Source organism: Rana temporaria, chromosome 7, assembly GCF_905171775.1.
Source record: "Rana temporaria chromosome 7, aRanTem1.1, whole genome shotgun sequence".
In the NCBI taxonomy this organism is placed as follows: Eukaryota; Metazoa; Chordata; class Amphibia; order Anura; family Ranidae; genus Rana; species Rana temporaria.
Genome location: NC_053495.1, coordinates 54,728,453 through 54,748,604, shown reverse-complemented (window position 1 = coordinate 54,748,604; position 20,152 = coordinate 54,728,453). Strand labels below are relative to the sequence as shown.

At 43.0% G+C, this 20,152-nt stretch overlaps 1 protein-coding gene across 4 annotated transcripts in view; it reads left to right on the top strand.

Moving 5' to 3' along the window:
- NISCH (nischarin) overlaps positions 1–20,152 on the top strand; it is a 117,298-nt gene that overhangs the window by 41,798 nt on the left and 55,348 nt on the right. For 2 of the 4 annotated variants that reach the window (XM_040359402.1, XM_040359401.1), the window contains one exon: positions 17,468–17,558. In XM_040359402.1, the coding sequence (XP_040215336.1) occupies positions 17,468–17,558 (91 nt within the window). Of the gene's footprint in view, positions 1–560; positions 755–17,467; positions 17,567–20,152 lie in introns of those variants that run through there. The other 2 variants (XM_040359403.1, XM_040359404.1) reach the window with 2 other exon arrangements.

Here is a 20,152-nt window from a genome sequence, read left to right as displayed (position 1 = left end):
TATTTTAGTATACTAAAAACATGGGCAATTGGAAAAATGAATGTACTAGGCCAGGCTATATATTACTTCACTTTAACTGTAAAGGTTCAGTTAACCTTCAGAGCTGAACACATGCTAGGAGTTTTGCATTAAAGTTCCCCAAATTACAGACAGCACAGAACTTTCAGTAGAAAATCATAGTCCTTGGCTTTTAAGGGAAACCTCTCATGATAGAAATGTGGGATTTGCCATTGCACGGTGGCTTGATTACCATATTGAGGTCTCCTTTTGGTACATGAGTTTGGGTCACTAATCCTTATACTTATGCAGGTAACGGAGTGGTGGGTGTAAACATTTGAAAGCATTGGTACCATTATCTAATGATAAACAGTGTCTAGAATTTACAATTTGTGTTTTTCAAAGGCAATCTTAAATGATTGTGTTTACTGTACAGTATATATACTGTTATACCCACTGGTGGGTATTGTATTGGCATCCTAGATTCAATGACTCCTATATTTATTTGTCCACCCCTGTGGGAGATGTCACTGTGTTAACCCACCAACTGTTTATTTTTGCAGAGATTCCAGAAGCAGCATCTCTAAACCTGGCCTGTCAAGCCTACCCACTTGGGTTTCCATTATGGAGGGTTCTCTCCCTCCTTTTTGGATTTTCATTTAGACAAATTCAAGCAAACCTGCACTAAGAAAAAGCCTGCCATGGTAGATACCTTTTTCTGAAAATGCTAGTTCCCTAATTCCCTCCAAAATTTGGAAAAAAAAAAACACGAAGATCTTTTTAAAGTGTAGTATTTTAAATGCCTGGAATGGTTCCAAAAAGTAGATATTTGGCATTTCTCTTTCTGAGTTTCTTGAAACCTCTAGTACTCGGCAACCTACTGTATGTATGCGATTTTGAGGGAAACCTTTGTGTCCATGCAGACCTTTGTCACTTTAAGTGAGTAAATATCAAAGCTGGATCAGGAATTCAAAGACTGAAGAAAAATAGTTTTAGTATTATGTGAACGGGGGAAAAAAACATATGAGCCCCTCAAAATAGTAAGCAAAAAGGGTGAAATAGAATCCTTGAGGCAATACTTCCATAAAAATACGGTTTTGTTTAGTATTTTAAAATGCCTCATCCAGCACCACAAATTACCTCGGTTATTCTATGTCACTCTCATCTAGGGTGATTATATATATTATCTCTCTTTATACAGATAAAGTTATGATTGCAATATTGGTATAAACCAGCCCCACTGAGCTCTAAGCCGGCCATGCATGGATTGAAGTGTGTCTGGTTCAGCAGCATCTCACCAAATTTTGATCCATGTATGGGCAGGGAGGTTGTACAGAAATGAATCTACTGATCGACGGCTGTACAACCGCCCTGTCAGATTTCCCCCACTCAAGCACAATGAGTGTATTCTGATGGCGGGGAAGTCCCCCTGCTGTCAGAATACAATAGTTCAGCAGAGAGGAATACCCACATGGAGTGTGCAGATGGGGGAATCGAGCGTCAGTTTTTTGTTTTTTTTCATACAGCTGGTTAAAGGAAAAAAAACTGATCCATCTATGTGCTGCTAAACACTTTTTTCAGATCTTAACCAGCCTAAAATGTCTGGTAACTTTAAACAATCGGCTATATTTAGCTATACAGCAATTAATGTAGAGTGTAAGCTATATTCAATTTTGTACGACAGTAATTTCTGAAACTTCTTTTAAATGCCATTTAAATATTCTTGTGACTATACTGACCACAAATTATAACTATGTATATTTTTAGGAAACAAATTAATTTTAGCTTTAACAGTCCATTAAATATTTCTTGTGTATATTACCTATATGGAATAAGAACCAGGCCTATTTATACAAATTACTGTTAACAGGTAGTATAGTTTTGGTTTGTACCAATATTTTATATAGTATTTTATATAATTGTAAATGATCTGTCATACTGCCAGGAATTTGTATTGTAATAACCTAAGTCGAATAAGCTGAACCAGTTTCTAAAGGCAGAAATTGTCTGTCTTTTTTTTGAAGACTTGATTTTTGTTTCTCTCTAAAAGGGCCACACAGTAAACATTTTTTATAGGTTTGGAAAACAAACCGCAAGCCATTCTGTGCCAAGGCCTCTTTGTACCTCAACCAAAGAAGCTTTATTTCTCTTTTGTTCATGGGCGGACACAGCCTTAATCTTGACAAAGTGGGTATTGGCCTTCCTTTAAGAGTGATTAGGCAGAAAGTGTTAACTTCAAAGCTAAACAGCCCCGCCCAGGGGGTGGTCCTGGCTATATCCCTTCAGCCAGCACCAAGCAGCTCCAGTTTTTTTCTGCCTAGTTAAGGAGAAGACATGGCTCCCTTCGGGCCCATAGGACTGGAGGCTTTTTTTCAAATTCATTTTTGGATTTTTTTGGTTTTATTTTTTCCTGTGATCTTCGATCAACTGCCGACTGGGCAACAGGCTAGATCCCAGATCCTTGTAGTCCCCCCAGTTTCGGCTATTGAGCGTGTGCCGACCAAAGCTATGCACTGGGTCGTCCACGACAGGCCCGTTGCTCCACGGATGGCCAGTGAGCTATACGCTCCAGGGCACGCATATGACTGGTCTATAGGGCTGAGTCGCAGCAGCCGGGCCGACAGTCACCTCCGTCACCATGCGGGAGATGGTCTGTCTAGGATGCTTCCAGCACAACCCTCAGGAAGGGTAAGTAGTAATCCCCTGCTTCGGCAGGAAGACAGAGCTGGGCATCCCTGGAGAGGTGAGTAAAGGGCTCTATCCCCCTTCTCCCTTACCTCCTCCCTAGGCTCTCTAAACTACCTGCAGGGGTTCCCCTGGGGAGCTTCACCTGGGGAACCAAAAGTCACGCACTAAATCGGTGTATAAGAGATTCTGCTTACCTGTGTGTCCTGCTCCATGCTGTCGGCGGCCATTTTTGCTGTGATCCATGCTGTATTGCTTTACTTGCACCGGTGGCCATGTTCTTGTGGCCGCATTGTATTGGCCTCTATCGGCGCTCGGCGGCCATGTTTTTGGTGATTCCTGCTGTGTGTACTGACTGCTGTATTCTGCTGCACTGTGGTTTTCTGCTAGTCAGCCTCCGCATTTTTGCTCCAGGCTCCCAGATACGGCGGCGCTGTGAACGAACATTGTTTTCTGTGGCCGCGCTGGGTAAGACTCTAGCCGCCGCTCGGCGCCCATTTTCCTGTAGGTCCCACACTCTACGCTGGCGGCCATGCTTGTGTGGCCCACGCGCTGTTGGCCTCTAGTGTCAGATCGGCGGCCATTTTACCATCGATCAGACCATTTAAAAACGGCCAGACGAACAGATACACGCTGCTGACTGATCAGTCTGAAAAACTGACAAAAGTAGCAGCCCCACAAGCAGCCTTCGATCGTAGCTTTGAAGCAGCACAGATCGACAGACACACTCTGCTAGAGGAAGCAGCTCTGCTAGCAAACCATTTTACTACTGTTCCTGGGTGGTCCTCTGGGGGGGGGACCCCTCGTCTCTGCTGCATCCAGGAGGATGGGTTACTTGTTTGGGAGTCCCTGTGTCCGGGGTGTGGACAGCATGGCGTCAGAAGCAGACGTTTTTACCCTCGAGACACCTGAGCTGGCAATTGATGCCCCTGCAACCGAGGTATCAGTGGGCGCTATTTCGGCAATCCTAGATGCCTTTGTTGCCCAGCACGTGGGAGAACAGGGGCTAGAGAGCGCCCCCTACCCCCGCCATCTTCTGGGGACAACTCAGACAGAGCCAGGTCCAACTAGCACTCATGACCCTGGCTCTGAGGTATCGGAGGATGCGGACCAAGATCGCCCAGACAGTGAGGACGACTTCAGACCCAGGTCAGCACGCGATGGGGCTCTAGTAAGTGACCCTATCATCGTAGAGGGGTCTGCAGAAGCAGCAGACGTGCTGGTCCCCTTTGGGTTCCGTAAGGCAACCCGCACTGCTAAGGTGTTTCCTTGTGTGTCTTATTTGGACAAAATTTTATACAAGGAGTGGGATAAATCACAGAAGTTTTTTTTCAGTCCCTAAAAATCTGACGGTGCGTTACCCTCTTGAAGAGAGTTTCTTGAAAAAATGGACCTCGCCCCCGATAGTGGACCCTCTTGTGTTCAGACTAAACAAACTAACCACCATACCGGTGGAGGGGCTTCTGCCTTCAAAGAACCTGCGGACAAGAAGACTGAGGCGATCACCCGCAACCTATACACGGTAGTAGGTTCGGCTGTACGCCCAACCATAGATGCTGCTCAATGGGTTACAAGCACGTCAGGCTTCCCCGAACGAGGTAGCTCTAGCTGACCAACTGGTACAAGGCCTAAAATTTGTTTGCGAATCAGCCTTGGACACTATTCCTCTGCTGGCCAGGGCTTCAAGTCAGGCGGTGGTGTTACGCCGTCTACTTTGGTTAAAGATTTGGTCCGCGAACCAATCTTCCAAGAAGGTCCTGATGGACTTGCCCTTTAAGGGCAACAGACTATTTGGAGCTTTCCTGGATGACATAATTAAAGATGCCACAGGAGGTAAGAGCACACTGCTCCCACAGTCCAAAAAGGGGAAGGAGCCACACCGCAGGCAAGGGCCCTTTTTCACCGCACACAATCGTTTTTTTCGTCCGCCCAGTGCGGCAGGTAAAAGACCTCAGGCCGATAAACCGCCTGCTCAGGGACAGATACGTCCCTGGTTTTGCAAACCTGCAGACAAAGCTACGTCTGCATGAAGGTTTGCCCCCACCCATCTCTCCGGTGGGGGGACATCTTAGTGAATTTGCGACCCGACGGACATCTCAGGTCCCCGACCGGTGGGTTTGCGAGGTAGTCTCTTCAGGGTACAAGATAGAATTTCTATTTTGCCATTTTGCCCACCAAACAGATTTTTTTCCCTCCAGCTACAACAGACTCGACAGGGAGGCCCTATTTGGGGCAGTTCAAGACCTGCTGAAATCCTTTGTGGTTATCCCTGTCCCAGTACAGGATCGGTTTCAGGGGTTTTACTCAAATCTGTTCATAGTACCAAAGAAGGAGGGCGTTCACCCAATTCTGGACCTCGGGCCCTCAATTGCTTTGTGAAGGTACAAAGATTCCGGTGGAATCGGTTCGCTCTGTCCTCACTGCCCTGCAGCCGGGGGACTATTTTTTTTTTGTGGAAAAGTTGCAGACCCTTCAGGCTGCGGTGCGGCAGTTGACATCCTAGAAATGGTCGTCACTCCGCTTTTGCATGCGAGTCCTGGGCCTCATGGTGGCCTCCTTCAAGGTGGTACCATATGCGCAATCTCACACGCGAGTGTTACAGAAGGGAATTCTGTCCAGATGGGACACGTGCCCATTATCCCTGGATTATCAAATCGGGGTGAGCCACCTTGTCGGGACCTCCCTTGTTTGGTGGCTGACCTCACCGGCACTTCTGTCCGGGAAGTCATTCCTTCCTTTTCACTAGATAGTCATCACGACGGACTCCAGCCTTACCGGTTGGGGGGGGAGAGTCTAGGAGGTTGTCGACCTAGGGTCGCTGGTCTACGGAGGATTCCCACTTGCCGATCAATGTCCTGGAACTTCGGGCGATCAGGCTGTGCCTCTCCACATTGTCTCAGAGGCTACAGGGGCATCCAGTCAGGATCCCTTTCGGACAACGCCACGGCAGTTGCATATGTCAACCATCAAGGAGGAACAAGAAGCTTGGCTGCAGCGTCAGAGGTCGCTCACATCCTAAGGTGGGCAGAAAGGAGCGTACCGGCCCTGTCGGAAATATACATTCCGAACGTGGAAAACTGGCAAGCGGACTACCTGAGTCGCCAGATGCTAGACCAAGGAGAATGGTCTCTGCACCCGGATGTGTTTTAGCTCCTTTGCCCAGGATGGGGCACGCCAGACGTAGATCTCCTGGTGTCTCGACTCAATTGGAAGGTATTGAGGTTTGTGGCCAGGTCAAGAGACCCATGGGCAGACACGAAAGATGCGTTTGTGGCACTGTGGAGTCAGTACCGGCTAACCTATGCCTTCCCTCCTCTAAAGCTCCTTTCTCATCTGCCTCGCAGAGTGGAGACCGAGGGGATTCCAATGATTCTAATTGCTCCGGATTGGCCTTGGCATCCTTGGTACGCCGACCTATTGCGTCTAGTAGCAGACATCCCTTGGCGTCTACCGCTAGGAAAGGACCTGTTGTCTCAAGGTCCCATACGCCATCCTGTTTACAGTCGCTGGCTTTACCGGCAGGGCTATTGAGAGCAAGGTGCTAAGAGACCGGGGCCTGTCAGACTCGGTGATCTCTACCATGAGGAGTGCTCGGAAATCGTCCTCTAGGAAGATTTACCATCGCACTTGGAAGACTTGCATATCCATTTGTGAGGAAATGAGGTGACATCCGTGTGCCTATTTGGTTCCCAAAGTTCTGCTGCTCTTACAGCGTGGGGCGGACCAAAAATTAGCTTTAAGTACAATTAGGGGACAGATATCTGCCCTGGCTGTCTTTTTTTTTTCAATGACCCCTGGCGGCTCACTCTCTAGTGAGAACGTTTGTACAGGGGGTTCAGCATGCGCCCCCTCCGGTCCATCCTCCACTACCTCTGTGGGGATTTGAATAGCAGACATCCCTTGGTGTCTACCGATACGAGAGTACCTGCTGTTGCAAGGTCCCATACGTCATCCTGCTTTATAGTCAATGGCTTTAACGGCATGGCTTCTAGGTGCCTCAGAAACCATTGTTTGAGAACATTAGGGATGTTCCCTTGTTGACACTTTTTCAGAAAGTGGTCCCTTTGGTGGCTGTTAGGTCAGTTAAGACCTAAGCTGGCAGCCTTGTCATGAAAGGCTCCCTATCTGATCTTCCACAAGGATAAGGTGGTGCTGCGTCCTCGGCCTTCTTTTCTTCATAAGGTCATTTTGGCCTTCCATCTCAAGGAAGACATTGTACTGCCATCCTTGTGTCCTCATCCGTCTAATCCTAAGGAGACGACGTGGCATTCCTTGGAGCTCCGAGAGTATACTTGTGTGTTACGGCTCCGTTTCGGTGGCTGGTCCCAAGAAGGGCTCAGCGGTCTCATCGGCCACCATTTCAAGGTGGATCCGACAGAACGTGATCAGGCTTACGCCATAAAGGGTCGGGCGCCTCCCTGGCACAATGCATTCGACCAGGGCAATGGTGCCTCTTGGGCTGTCTGACATCACGCGTCTGTTTCCCAAGGGTGTAAGGCGGCGACCTGGTCGCCCGGTCATACTTTCACTAAACTTTACAAGTTGATGTGAGTGCATCTTCGGATGCTTCTTCGGCTGCAGTGTTTTGCAGGCGGCTGTTTAGAGTTACAACTCCTCAGTTGAGCAGCCCTTTTTTTTTTGTTGGGGTGAAGTTTAATTTTATGCTGTTCCCGTCCCTCATTTTGACACTGCTTTGGGACGTCCCACTTTGTCAAGATTAAGGCTATGTCCGTCCATGAACGAAAGAGAAAGTAGGATTTTATACTCGCCGTAGAATCCCTTTCTCTGTTCAGACGGACACAGCACCCACCCCTCTTTTTTTAAGTTTGTACTGCTTTTTACAAACTGAGCTGCTTGGTGCAGGCTGAGGTGATATAGCCAGTAGGACCGCCCCCTGGGCAGGGCTGTTCAGCTTTGAAGTGAACACTCTCTGCCTAGTCACTCCTAAAGGAAGGCTAATGCCCACCTTGTCAAGAATAAGGCTGTGTCCGTCCATGAATTCAGAGAAAAGGATTCTACGGTGAGTATAAAATCATATATTTTAATTTCTAATTTCTTTATGTGGCCATTTCTCCACTTATCATGGCAGAGTAGGCATTAGTTGGAAATTTAGGTGACAGTTCTTTCTTCTATATAAACCAAGCTGTCACATGTGATGATGTAGTCGGGAATTATGCACCAGCTCATAGGGCATGATGTATCACAGTTTTGGTGCCAAGACCTATTTTACATCCTTTCATCACATTCAAATTTTTAGTGTAGTTTTGAATCTGTGTAGTGGCGGTAAATAAGTATCATTACTGATAGTTCTGATACATCATGGAGTAGAGAAACTCTAATGCCTCGTACACTCGATCAGTTTTCCCTAAAAGAAAAGTGTGATGTGAGCTTTTTGTCAGGAATTCCGACCGTGTGTATGCTCCATCATACTTTTTCTGTGAGAATTCCTGCCAAGAAATGATTAAGAGCAGGATCTAAATTTTCGTGACAGGAAAAATTCCTATCGGCAATCACGGTCGTCTGTACGACGCAAAAAAAACGTGCATGCTCAGAATCAAGCAGAAGAGCCTAACTGCCTATTGAACTTTATTGATCTCGGCTCGTCGTACGTGTTGTACACTTTCAAGATGACCACTGCCTTGCTAAAGAAGCTGAGGGTAAAGGTTACGGACTGGCCAAGCATGTCTCCAGACCTAAACCCTATTGAGCATCTGTGGGGGATCCTCAAACAGAAGGTGGAGGAGGGCAATATCTCTAACATCCACCAGCTCCGTGATGTCGTCATCTTCACTTAGGGTGTACTCACTTTTTGTTGCCAGCAGTTTAGACATTAATGGCTGTGTGTTGAGTTATTTTGAGGGGACAGCACATTTGCACTTTTATACAAGCTGTACTCTCACTACTTTACATTGTAGCAAAGTGTAATTTCTTCAGTGTTGTCACATAAAAAGATATAATAAAATATTTTCAAAAATGTGAGGGGTGTACTCACTTTTGTGAGACACGGTATTATTTTTAAATTGTCTTCTTAGAGTAACGATCAGGAGGCATGCCACATCTTTCTATGCATTTCTTTATCATACCACTATTTTCCTGCTCAGCTCAGAAGGGTTGACAATGGACCAAACCCTTCAATTATTATTTTTTTTATTATTATTTTGTGTCCAATTCTGGTAAATATCAGGCAGTTTTAATATGCCTGTATATAGCCATCTTTAATCTGTCATTGTTCCTTTTAGATGAAAATACTGGAGCAAGCAAATAAATCTGATTATCAGTATTATGCTAAATGATTTGCACTTTTGGGACATGAATCTGTACAGTATTAGTGAGTGAATGATTACAGTGTCACAATGGAAGATCCTAGCGTCTATAAATATCTGAAGGCATATTGTCTTTGCATATAGCAGTGTCCTTTTTTAAGCCTCCAATAGAAAACCACTATAATTAGAAGAAGGTTGTAAAAGCCTGCATAGGGTAAAGGAAAAAGGATGCTAGTATTTGATGAATATATGTTTTTGTACAGCAGTGGTTTCTAAAGCATTTCTAAGCTCTTAAATAAATATTTTATATAATTATTCTTATAAAAGAAAAGAAAAAGGAGGGCGCACCGACCTAGTGCATCATCACTTAAAGCGGTTGTAAACCGCATAAACTTTTTTTTTTTTTTTTTTTAAACCTGCAAGGCAAAATGCATAATCAGCTAGTATGCACCGCATATTAGCGGATTATGAAATACTTACCTTTGGAACGAGGTGAATTACACTTACCTGGTTCACGCCGAGCGAGATGTCATCTTGCTCCGGCGTGTCTTCCGGGTATCGCCGCTCCAGCGCTGTGATTGGCTGGAGCAGCGATGACGTCACTCCCGCGCGTGCACGCGGGAGATTTAAAATCGTCAGGGTCCGGCGGATGCCGGTCCTTTCGCCGTGGATTCCCCCCTGCGCATGCGACGCCCGCATTGCGAGGGGAATATCTCCTAAACCGTACAGGTTTAGGAGATATTCTCCTTACCTACAGGTAAGCCTTATTATAGGCTTACCTGTAGGTAAAAGTGAAAAAGTGGGTTTACAACCACTTTAAAGGGATTTTATTAGATAAATTAAAACAATGGTCATACTCGCAAACGGAGTTGAAAGACAGCGCTTATCAGACAATTGAACTGGTATACAGTATCGCCCAGCGACCACGGTGACAACACGGATCAGATGGCATCAGACCGTCATCTATGGCTTACGCGTTTCAGAGGCGAACCTCTTTCATCAGAGCCTCGGTGGTCAGTAGTTGCAACTACTGACCACCAAGGCTCTGATGAAAGAGGTTCGCCTCTGATACGCGTAAGCCATAGATGTCGGTCTGATGCCATCTGATCCGTGTTGTCACCGTGGTCGCTGGGCGATACTGTATACCAGTTCAATTGTCTGATGAGCGCTGTCTTTCGTTTGTGAGTATGACCATTGTTTTAATTTATCTAATAAAATCCCTTTAAGTGATGATGCACTAGGTCGGTGCGCCCTCCTTCTTTTTTCTTTTCTTTTATAGCTTTATGAATTCCTGTGATCCTGAGGAGGGCTACAAGATTTTAGAATTTATATTGAAACTGGATGACGTTGCCCTATAGCAGGAAAACACCAGAGCGCAGGAGAATTTTTTACTTTCACATCCACATTTTTTGGGAGAAAAAAAATTTAATTTCTTCACTTTAGGCCAATATGTATTCGTCTACATATTTTTGGTAAAAAAAAGTCCCAATAAGCGTATATTGGGTGGTTTGCGCAAAAGTTTATAGCGTCTACTAAATAGGGGATAGATTTAGGGACGTTTTTTTATAATTTTTTTTTACTGTTTTTACTAGTAATGGCAGCGATCTGCGATTTTTAGCGGGACTGAGACATTGCGGCTAACAAATCTGACCCTAAGTGACACTTTTTGGTGACCAGTGACACCAGTACAGTGACCAGTGCTGAAAATATGCACTGATCAATGTAAAAATTATACTGGCAGGGAAGGGGTTAACTGGGGGCAATCAAGGGGTTAACTGTGTTCCCTGGGTGTGTTCTAACTGTGTGGGGGCTGGGCTTACTGGGACAAGACAGAGATCGCTGTTCCTGATGACTAGGAACGTCAGATCTCCATATTGACCCCTGTCAGAACGGGGATCCACCTTGTTTACATAGGCAGAAGCCTGTTATGCCTCTCTGTACCGTAATTGCGGGTGGCTGGCAGACCTAGAGTCCGCGGGACCCCACACTATGACATGCACAGACCGACATACAGGTACGTCGATTTGCGCAGCTGAGCAGCCTTGTTGCAGTATATATGGTTTCTTTCTCTCAGTATGAAGGTGGTCGGCAAGTGGTTAAATTAGGTGGCTGAATTAGTTTTCACTTTTTAGTTTAGGATCGTTTTCAGCAAGGTATAGAAGATTTTGCTAGAAATGCAGTTCACATTACGCCACCATGTAATGGAGATGAACAAAGGCAGACATATTTAAAGTTCAGCCTGTCATACATCCATGCCTTCTCTATAGTTACAATAAAAAAGGATGTAGATGTGAAGGGACAGGAAGTTTTTATTACATTTTTTTGATTTTGGGCTTGGATATACTTCAAGAGTAATCATTAAGTGGAAGGGTTATGCATGCACAGCCATCCACCATTTCAGATCTGTAGATGTATTTTAAGATCCAAATAATTTGAAAAATCCATATAAGAAAAAAGTGAGGAGAAAATGTATAATTTATCTAGCAATATATGTTGCATCACAACCACTTGTGTTCCACCAGCAAACTTCAGACCTTCAGATTCCAGCAGATACTGTAGCACAATCTCTGATTGGTAGCTGTTGGCAACACTTAAGAATTTGTGATTTTAGTACACTTTGATACAGGAATCTGTGTGTAACCAGATCACACGAAGACTCACTTCTGTTGCTTATCAGTTTCTATATTTTTTCTGACAAAAATTTCCATTAACATGTAATGATCTTCAAATTTTGGTTTGCGATTTACCCAAAAATGTGGACAGGAATGTGTCATTTTGAATGTAGAAATCTGCTGTAAAACAGCCTCAGGCTGCAGGTGATATTATGCTGAATGATTCATACCTGCCCATAATGCGCGAGTATGAAGATCTGACTGAGAAAGCAATGTTTTGTTATTTTTTAATTGTATGTTGTGACCAATAATTCTGTTAAAATGTAAAAAGCTGTATATTGTATATTGACTGTGCTCTATATAAATGTGCAAAAATAAAAAAATATATACAAAACAATACAATCCAGTGTGGGCTTTCAGTATTTTTGGTAGTATGAAGAAAAGCAGAGAGTAAACTAAATCAAAGTGCCGTTAAGAAGACGATTAAACTGAATATATTGTGTTTTTTTAGCATGTGTATACTGTAAAAGAGATCAGATTAATTTTAAATAATTGTGTTAATGTTTAAACTCCTCCCCCCCCCCCCGAAAAGCCCAGGACCGATGTAACTAGTCACATCGGATGCACTGCACAGAATGAGAGGGGGCCAGAGGAAAGATCTGGGGTTTAATAGAGCCCAGATCTATCCATAAAGAGGACCTGTCACGGCCCATGCTTCCACAAAGGATGTTCATATTTTCTTGCCATATTTTTTTATTACAATATGTACAGAGGTAAACTGTGATTGTGTGTTACTGCTCCTTCACACAATGTAAGTCTGGGAGTCGGTCAATTATTTTATAAAAAGCACTGTGTGGCTGATATATAATGTCCTTCACACCTGGTCCATTACAGTTGGTTGCTGTGCATTTTAACATGCTTTGCTGTAGGGCAGTTGCTGCTACACGCAGAGTGCAGTGCGCTACTGTGTGCTGCAGTAATATACGATTAAACTTGTTTTATTACACATTATTGTAACAAAAAGATTTGAAGCCAACCTAACGGTTGCTAGGCAGAATCATTCTAGTAGTTAAAGGTATCTTGACTTCAGTGGCAAGAGGAAAACTCACCCAAGCTCTACCGCTATATAGTATAGTTGGTGTGTAGAGTAGTTGGTGCTCTGGCTAATAGAAAGTACAGGCCAGCAACTCGACAGCTTCTCCATAGAAAATATTTATTGATGCATTACAGCGGTAACATCATCCAAAACCCTGGCGCGTTTCGGCCTTAGGCCTTCATCAAAGCAAATCTTGACTTCAGTGGCTAATCTACAAATCTCTACATTGCATACAACAAAAATATAAAGTGGTGCTACAAATTTGGTAAACATTGCAATAATAACTTACACTTAAATTGCACTTGCATGTTTTCTACTACTTGAAGCTTAATACTGCGGTTTTGAATTTCGAGCAAAATAGAGCTGGCACTAATAATGTTCATAAAGCCCAAGAGTGGCTGCCTGTGTATCGTGTTTCCCATAAGTGGTCAGGGGTGTCACTTTATCTCCGTCCACTTGTGTTTAGTTGCTTGTAAATCAAAAACCTTAAAGAAGTAGTGTATTTTTAGTGAGCACATGCTATAAATGTAGCATTTTACTTTAAGGTCGTAGTCTTGCATATGACCTTCACATTTGCTTGTTTTTGGATATCATATTAATCAGTTATTTGTAGGTTGGACATAACAGGGAGCTCTTGGTGGCACAATGCAGTGAACAGTTGTGGTATTGGTCATGTGAGAAGTGCATTTATTAATACGCTGGATGATTTGTGCTATGAAGCCATAGTATACAACCGTTGAGTAGCTCTGCAAGCAGTGCCTGCATATGTTATGAGCAAATATGGCTGCCCCCCGTGTGTGTTGTGTGTGTGTGTGTGTGTGTGTGTGTGTGTATAATATATATATATATATATATATATATATATATATATATATAGTGTGTGTGTGTGTGTGTATATGTATATATGTGTGTATATATATATATATATATATATATATATATATATATATATATATATATATAATTATAATGTGTAAGTGTGTAAAATATATTATATTATTATAATGTATACAAAGAAATGAAGTTGTTTGAAACATTGCCAGACGTTGGTGGGATTTACACCAAGCTAATCTCTTTTACATGTTTTCCTGAAGAAAACTTAAAGGATCACTAAAGTAAAATGTATTTTTTTTAAATAACAAACATGTTTATACTTACCTCCACTGTGCAGCTTGTTTTGCAGAGTGGCCCCGAACCTGGTCTTCTGGGGTCCCTCGGCAGCTGTCTTGGCCCCCCCCCCCCCCCCAAGGACTTAACACCTTCATGCGAGCAAGCTCGCATGGTGATGAGTTCTTGCGGGCGTGATACAGCCAGTGGCCATAGCTGCCAACGGTATCACTCGGCCCCGCCCCCCGGCGTGGCGCGTCATTGGATGTGATTGACAGCAGTGCGAGCCAATGGCTGCGCTGCTTTCAATCAACCTATAAATGAGCTGGGAAGGCGGCCGAGAAGCCTGCGCGTTCACGGCGCGGGACTTTCGAAGGGGTTAGGTAAGTAAAGGGGGGGTTTGGGGGGCCTGTAAGCCGCAGATGTTTTTTTCACTTTAATGCATAGAATGCATTAAGGTGAAAACTTTTACCTTTACACAACCCCTTTTAAAGGAAATTCCCAGTGACAAAGTGGATAAAGCATTTCTGTTACTTGCCTGGGGCCAGATTCACAGAAGAAATACGCTGCTATTTCATGGCTTATATTTAGACTAGCCATGTTAAAGTCCGTCGTTCCCGCGTCGAATTTAATATTTTTTTTTTTTGCGTAAGTCGTCCGGGAATAGGAAAAGACGTAACGCAACGTCGCCGTTCAAAAAATTACGTCGGTGCGACGTCATTTCGCGCAAAGCACGGCGGGAAATGTCAAAACGGAGCATGCGCAGTACGTTCGGCACGGGAACGCGCCTAATTTAAATGATACACGCCCCATTTGAATTAGGCGGGCTTGCGCCGGACGGATTTACGCTACGCCGCCGCAAGTTTACAGGCAAGTGCTTTGTGAATCAAGCACTTGCCCGTAAAACTTGCGGCGGTGTAACGTAAATGCGATGCGTTATGCCGCTGCAATTGTATGTGAATCTGGCCCCTGGTGTTTAATGCCTTCTGACCTTCATAGTTCTTTACTTTTTCAATAGTTAGGTGTATGATCATCTTTCCTTGAAGAAAGCCAGAAATGGTCGATTTACTAAAACTGGAGAGTGCAAAATCCAGTGCATTTCTACATACAAACCAGTCGGCTTCTATTTTTATTTTTTTTTGGTCAAAGCTGAATTTAGAAGCGGATTGGTTACCTTGTACAGCTGATTTTGCACTCTCCCGTTTTAGTAAATCAACCCCACTGTGAACGCAATGCAATTTCTTTATATTTCGGCTGTTGCATTGTCTTACTCTTTGGCCAAAGATAGAAAAATAATAACTTCTGCTTACTAGAACTGCTATTGTTCATTAGATATTTGTGTGACGGGGGCTGAATATTCTCCTCTGGGCATCAGTAAAGGGCCAAATGTGTTTTCCAATTTAGCCACTTTACTTCAAGTGGAAATAAACCCACCAATATAGCCATTTCTAAAAGAAATGCCATGTTAAAAATGTGTGTTATAAAACTAATCGGACATACCACTGTTGTTTTCTGTAGTGTTTTTTATTTACATTCTGCCTACTAGCACATGTGTAGTATATGCTAATGTCAAAGCATGCCACTGCCACTGTGCTTTTGTCAACTTTCAATTGATCTCAAATAGGATATGGTGTCATGGGTGGTTTTCTGGAACTTTTTAATATTCTAATAGTGATATCCCACCACTATCTTCCCCGAAAAGTCATTCGATCCAACAGCTTTGCCTGCAACCACAAAATACTGAAATATTCCTTTAGTGGAGTTGATTGTTAAATGTAATAGACTACAGTATATTGAAAACGTATTTTTGTATTTATTGCATTGATTGATGACTCTGGGAAACTGTAGGTGTTTAAATGCTATGTGTATGTGTGATTTAGTTAGACAGTCTTTTCCAGAATAACAAGCAAAATGTTGCAGCTGTAAATAGTTCAGTTGCATGTACAGGAAAATGGCTGCATGTAGGCTTAAAAGGCATAATTCAGCTGTTCTCAGGGCAGTAAATCTTCAAATATTGTGGTGGGCATCTAAAGACCAGCGCACGACTGTATACATTTTCTTTTTTAAAAGGGATATCTCGGTAACGGCAGCAGCTGCTGCCACAACCGAGATATCCATCTCTTCAGGCGCCGATCCTGTAAACGATAATGGTGGTCTCCGCGGCAGACTTGCAGCAAGATCACCGTTGGCGGCGGGAGAGGGCCTGCTGCTCTCCTGCGCCCTCCGCCGCTTACTGGAGCCATCGGCGGAGGCGATTGGGTCCTTTTCCTAGCTGGGTATGGAGACGAGTGAGGGGAAGATGCCCCCCGTCTCCATACCATGACAGGGCTGAAGCGACGTCAAAACGTCACTTCCGCCCATATGTCTTAAATGCACATTTTTTTTGTTGTAATTTTTTAAAATTTACTTTTTTATATATTTTTTTATTGCATTTTAGTCTAAATATGAGATCTGAGGTTTTTTTTGACCTGTCATGCTTTTTTCTATTACAAGGGATGTTTACATTCCTTGTAATAGGAATAAAAGTGACCCTTTTTTTTAAAAAAAAAAGTGTAAAATTTAATAAAATAAATAATAAAACCCTCAAATTATTTTATTAAAGCTCCCCGTCCCGACAAGCTCGCGCGCAGAAGCGAACGCATACGTGAGTAGCGCCCGCATATGAAAACGCTGTTCGAATGACACATGTGAGGTACCGCCGCAATCGATAGAGCGAGAGCAATAATTCTAGCCCCAGACCTCCTCTGTAATTCAAAAGATGCAACCTATAGAATTTTTTAAACGTTGCCTATGGAGATTTTTAACGGTAAAAGTTTGACGCCATTCCACGAGCGGGCGCAATTTTGAAGCGTGACATGTTGGGTATCAATCTACTCGGCATAACATTATCTTTCATAATATAAAAAAAATTGGGCTAACTTTACTGCTGTCTTGTTTTTTAATCCAAAAAGTGAAATTTTTCCAAAAAAAGTGCGCTCGTAAGACCACTGCGCAAATAGTGTGACAAAAAGTATTGCGGTGACCGCCATTTTATTCTCTAGGGTGTTAGAACCCCCAAATATTCTATATATTTTTTTTTCTAAGTAAATCTCTTGCAAAAAAAACTGTTTTAAACTTGTAAACACCAAATCTCAAAACGAGGTTCGGTCCTTAAGTGGTTAATCTGCTAGGCTAGTTCTGCCAACCTGGCAAGTTTGAGACCATTTGAGGCGAATGGAGAATAAGGTAAGAGGCAAAGGAAGACACTGCAATCAGAAATGGTCTTCTATTCTACCTGATTGATCCTCCACGCATAAATTGCCACCATAAACGTAACACATAGGGGTCTATTTTTATAAATCCTTTCATGCAACTTTCACCCATGATTCATACAAATTCTAATTTAAATTAATTAGAAAAATATCTGAATCCTGGTCAAATGTGTTTTAATCTTGTGCGAAACGTTTATTTGTAGATTTTATGCTGTTACAAAGCTGCATATTTCACTGACCTAAAATACAATATCGAATCAGCACTGTTAGTTTAATAACAGCAAAGCCTTTTTAGTATACACCAGTAAAGTACTTTGTGCTCCAAGATATTTTATTATATTTTTATGCAACTAAATGTAATTTACCAAATGACAGCATATCTCTTCCTCTAATTGTTGTCTGTGTTGTGTGTTCTTCCGCTCATCTCACGCTCTTTTATATCACTTTATTTGTCAGATGAGTGAGGACTTCCGGCTCACTGCTTCCAGCTCTTCTTTTCTGGCAAATGCTTCTTCCCCTGTCTCTGGGACTGTTATCTCCAGTCAAGGTAATCATGTATGTATCTTCTGGCTCCAGCTGCTGTCCCTTCTCTAAACACTGATTAGCCAATCAGGGACATTTCTTTCTTGAATAGGTGTTGATTCCCAGGCTGAAAATGTTTAACAGCAAATGCAACACATTTACTTACAAGTTACATTTTGCCCTGGTTCACACTGGGTACGATTTGAGATGCGATTTGACATGCGACGCCGCATCTGCGATTTCAAAAAGTAGTTCCTGTACTACTTTTTGCGATTTCGGGCCGCGATTTACATTAAATTGCGGCCAAAATCGCGGCCGCGAAATCGTGGTAAAATCGCTGATTTAACCGTGATTTTGAATTCGCAGCAGTGTGAACCTAGGCTTTAACACTGTGCATTTTTAATGACCAACTCACAATATTAAAGCATTTATTACATATTCCATCCACATGGTGAACTACTTTTTTTTTAACAGGCCATAACATTGAACTAGATTTGGGTGGATGTAGGAAATTAAGAATTGGGGGTGTTAATCTTTTTTACCACCAAGGCCCTGGACCATGGTACCTAGTGCACTAATCTGTCCTGCAAAATACACAGATGTCCATAACTGGACTGCACAGCCAGTGATACAGTATCAAGCCAGAAGGGATTCTTGCTCGCTAGTACGATTTTACATTGGATCATGTGTTCAATCTCGATTTAATGATTATTTTATGAACAAGTCAACATCGGTCAGTTTGTTAGTCACAACAGTGAACCAGTTTAGCATATTCTCAAAAACAGCGGGGTCTAATTTGCTTCATCATTGGTCATTAGGACATCTTTTTAATTTTAGGAGTTTGCATTTTATTCCATACTAGATTGTTTGTTTGTTTATTTGATCTGCAAAAGCAGATGCATATTTACCACAAACATTTGTTGATCCATGCCCCAGTGGACCTTACGATAATATGATCATTCTGCAGTCACACAAGTACCTGCAAATCTTCTATCATTATGTGTTTGGAGTGTGGTAAGAATCCAGTGCAGCTGGAGGAATTGTGTGAAAAATTGTGCTAACTTTATGCACACATTTGCCTGTGGTAAAGGTTAATTTTAACACTCTGCAGTTACTAAATCACGGTGTCTGCGTCAGGAATAATGGGCCAGATCCACAAATAGCGGGCGTAACTTAACCTTTCCCATTTAAGTTACACTTCCGCAAATTGTCCAAGTTAGTGCCCGATCCACAAAGCACTTACCTAGAAATTTGCAGCTGTGTAACTTAAATCTGTCCGGCGCAAGGCGTGCCCAATCTAATGGGGCGAGTCCCATTTAAATTAGGCACGCTCCCGCGCCGGACGTACTGCGCATGCTCCCGACGCGATTTTCCCGACGTGCTTTGCGCGAAGTTACGTTGCGCCGAGTTTTGAGAATCGCGACGGGTGTAAAAGGGAAAAAAAAGAGTTGCGGCAGGAAAAAAAAAAAAATTTTAAAAAAATTTACAGCGACGCGGGAAAGAAGGGTATACTTTTACATGGTGTACTAAGTTTACATTTTGTAAAAGCAGCCCTAATTTTGCGACGGCAAACTAACACTTACGGAAAAAAAACGAAGGGAAAAAGCTTTGTGGATCTCCGTAAGTGCTAATTTGCATAACCGACGCGGAATTTCGACGGATCTTAGGAATATCTATGCGTAACTGATTCTATGAAACAGGGATACGACGGCGTATCAGTAGATACGCCTGCGTATACCTTTTGTGGATCTGGCCCAATGTTCTTGCAGCCAGAAAAAAAAAACGGAATGTTTAAGCTGACACAGCCACTATAAATCAGGGACACCCTGTACTGATGCAACCAACTGACCCAAGCATTACCTTACCTTTTCCCTAGTATCAGATTCCCTTTATTTTCCATGGAGTTAACAAATGTGCGGGAAGTTTGTAAGGTGATTTACAAGGTGGAATTTCCCAAGCTAATATCTTGCCAAGTTATTATCGTAAACTGCATACAGTTCTCAGTTATCACTACTTTGGCGTTAAGAGCCTAAAATAGTATTGAACCCAAAAACAAAAATGTACTTTATTTAATAATAGAATTTGTATTATAACATAATATAATATTGCAGCTTAAGAGGTCTTAGATGTTCTTTTTTTTCCCTCTTCATTTTACCTGGTGATCCTGCTAGTAATACACTTTGTCTTAGAGTGCCTGCGTTCTGGATGAAGTCGTAAAACAGAGACTTTTGGACAGCAGCATTGTCAGTCTGGGGAGAGGGTAGTGTTAACCCTGCCATACATGGATTGCAATTTGGCCGTTTGAGCAGGGATCGGAGGAATTTTGATCCAAGTATGGGCTAGCTGGTAGCATACGCAGCTCCACTTACATCACTGGCCCGATCCTTGTGTGTCAGAATGATCCCGAGCCGACCATTTGAGATGCCCAAAGATTGTCAAGCAGGGATGATAAAAGACCCAAACTGTTTTAGTGGAGATAAGTTTGTGTTTTAAAGCTGAACTCTCGGCAGCCAAATAAATACAGTTGAAATGCGTATGTTGAAGCTGTTTTATGTGCCAGAGGATTTACGGTATATATCTAGCCAGACAAGTAAAGACGGGATGGTTACCCACCTTTCT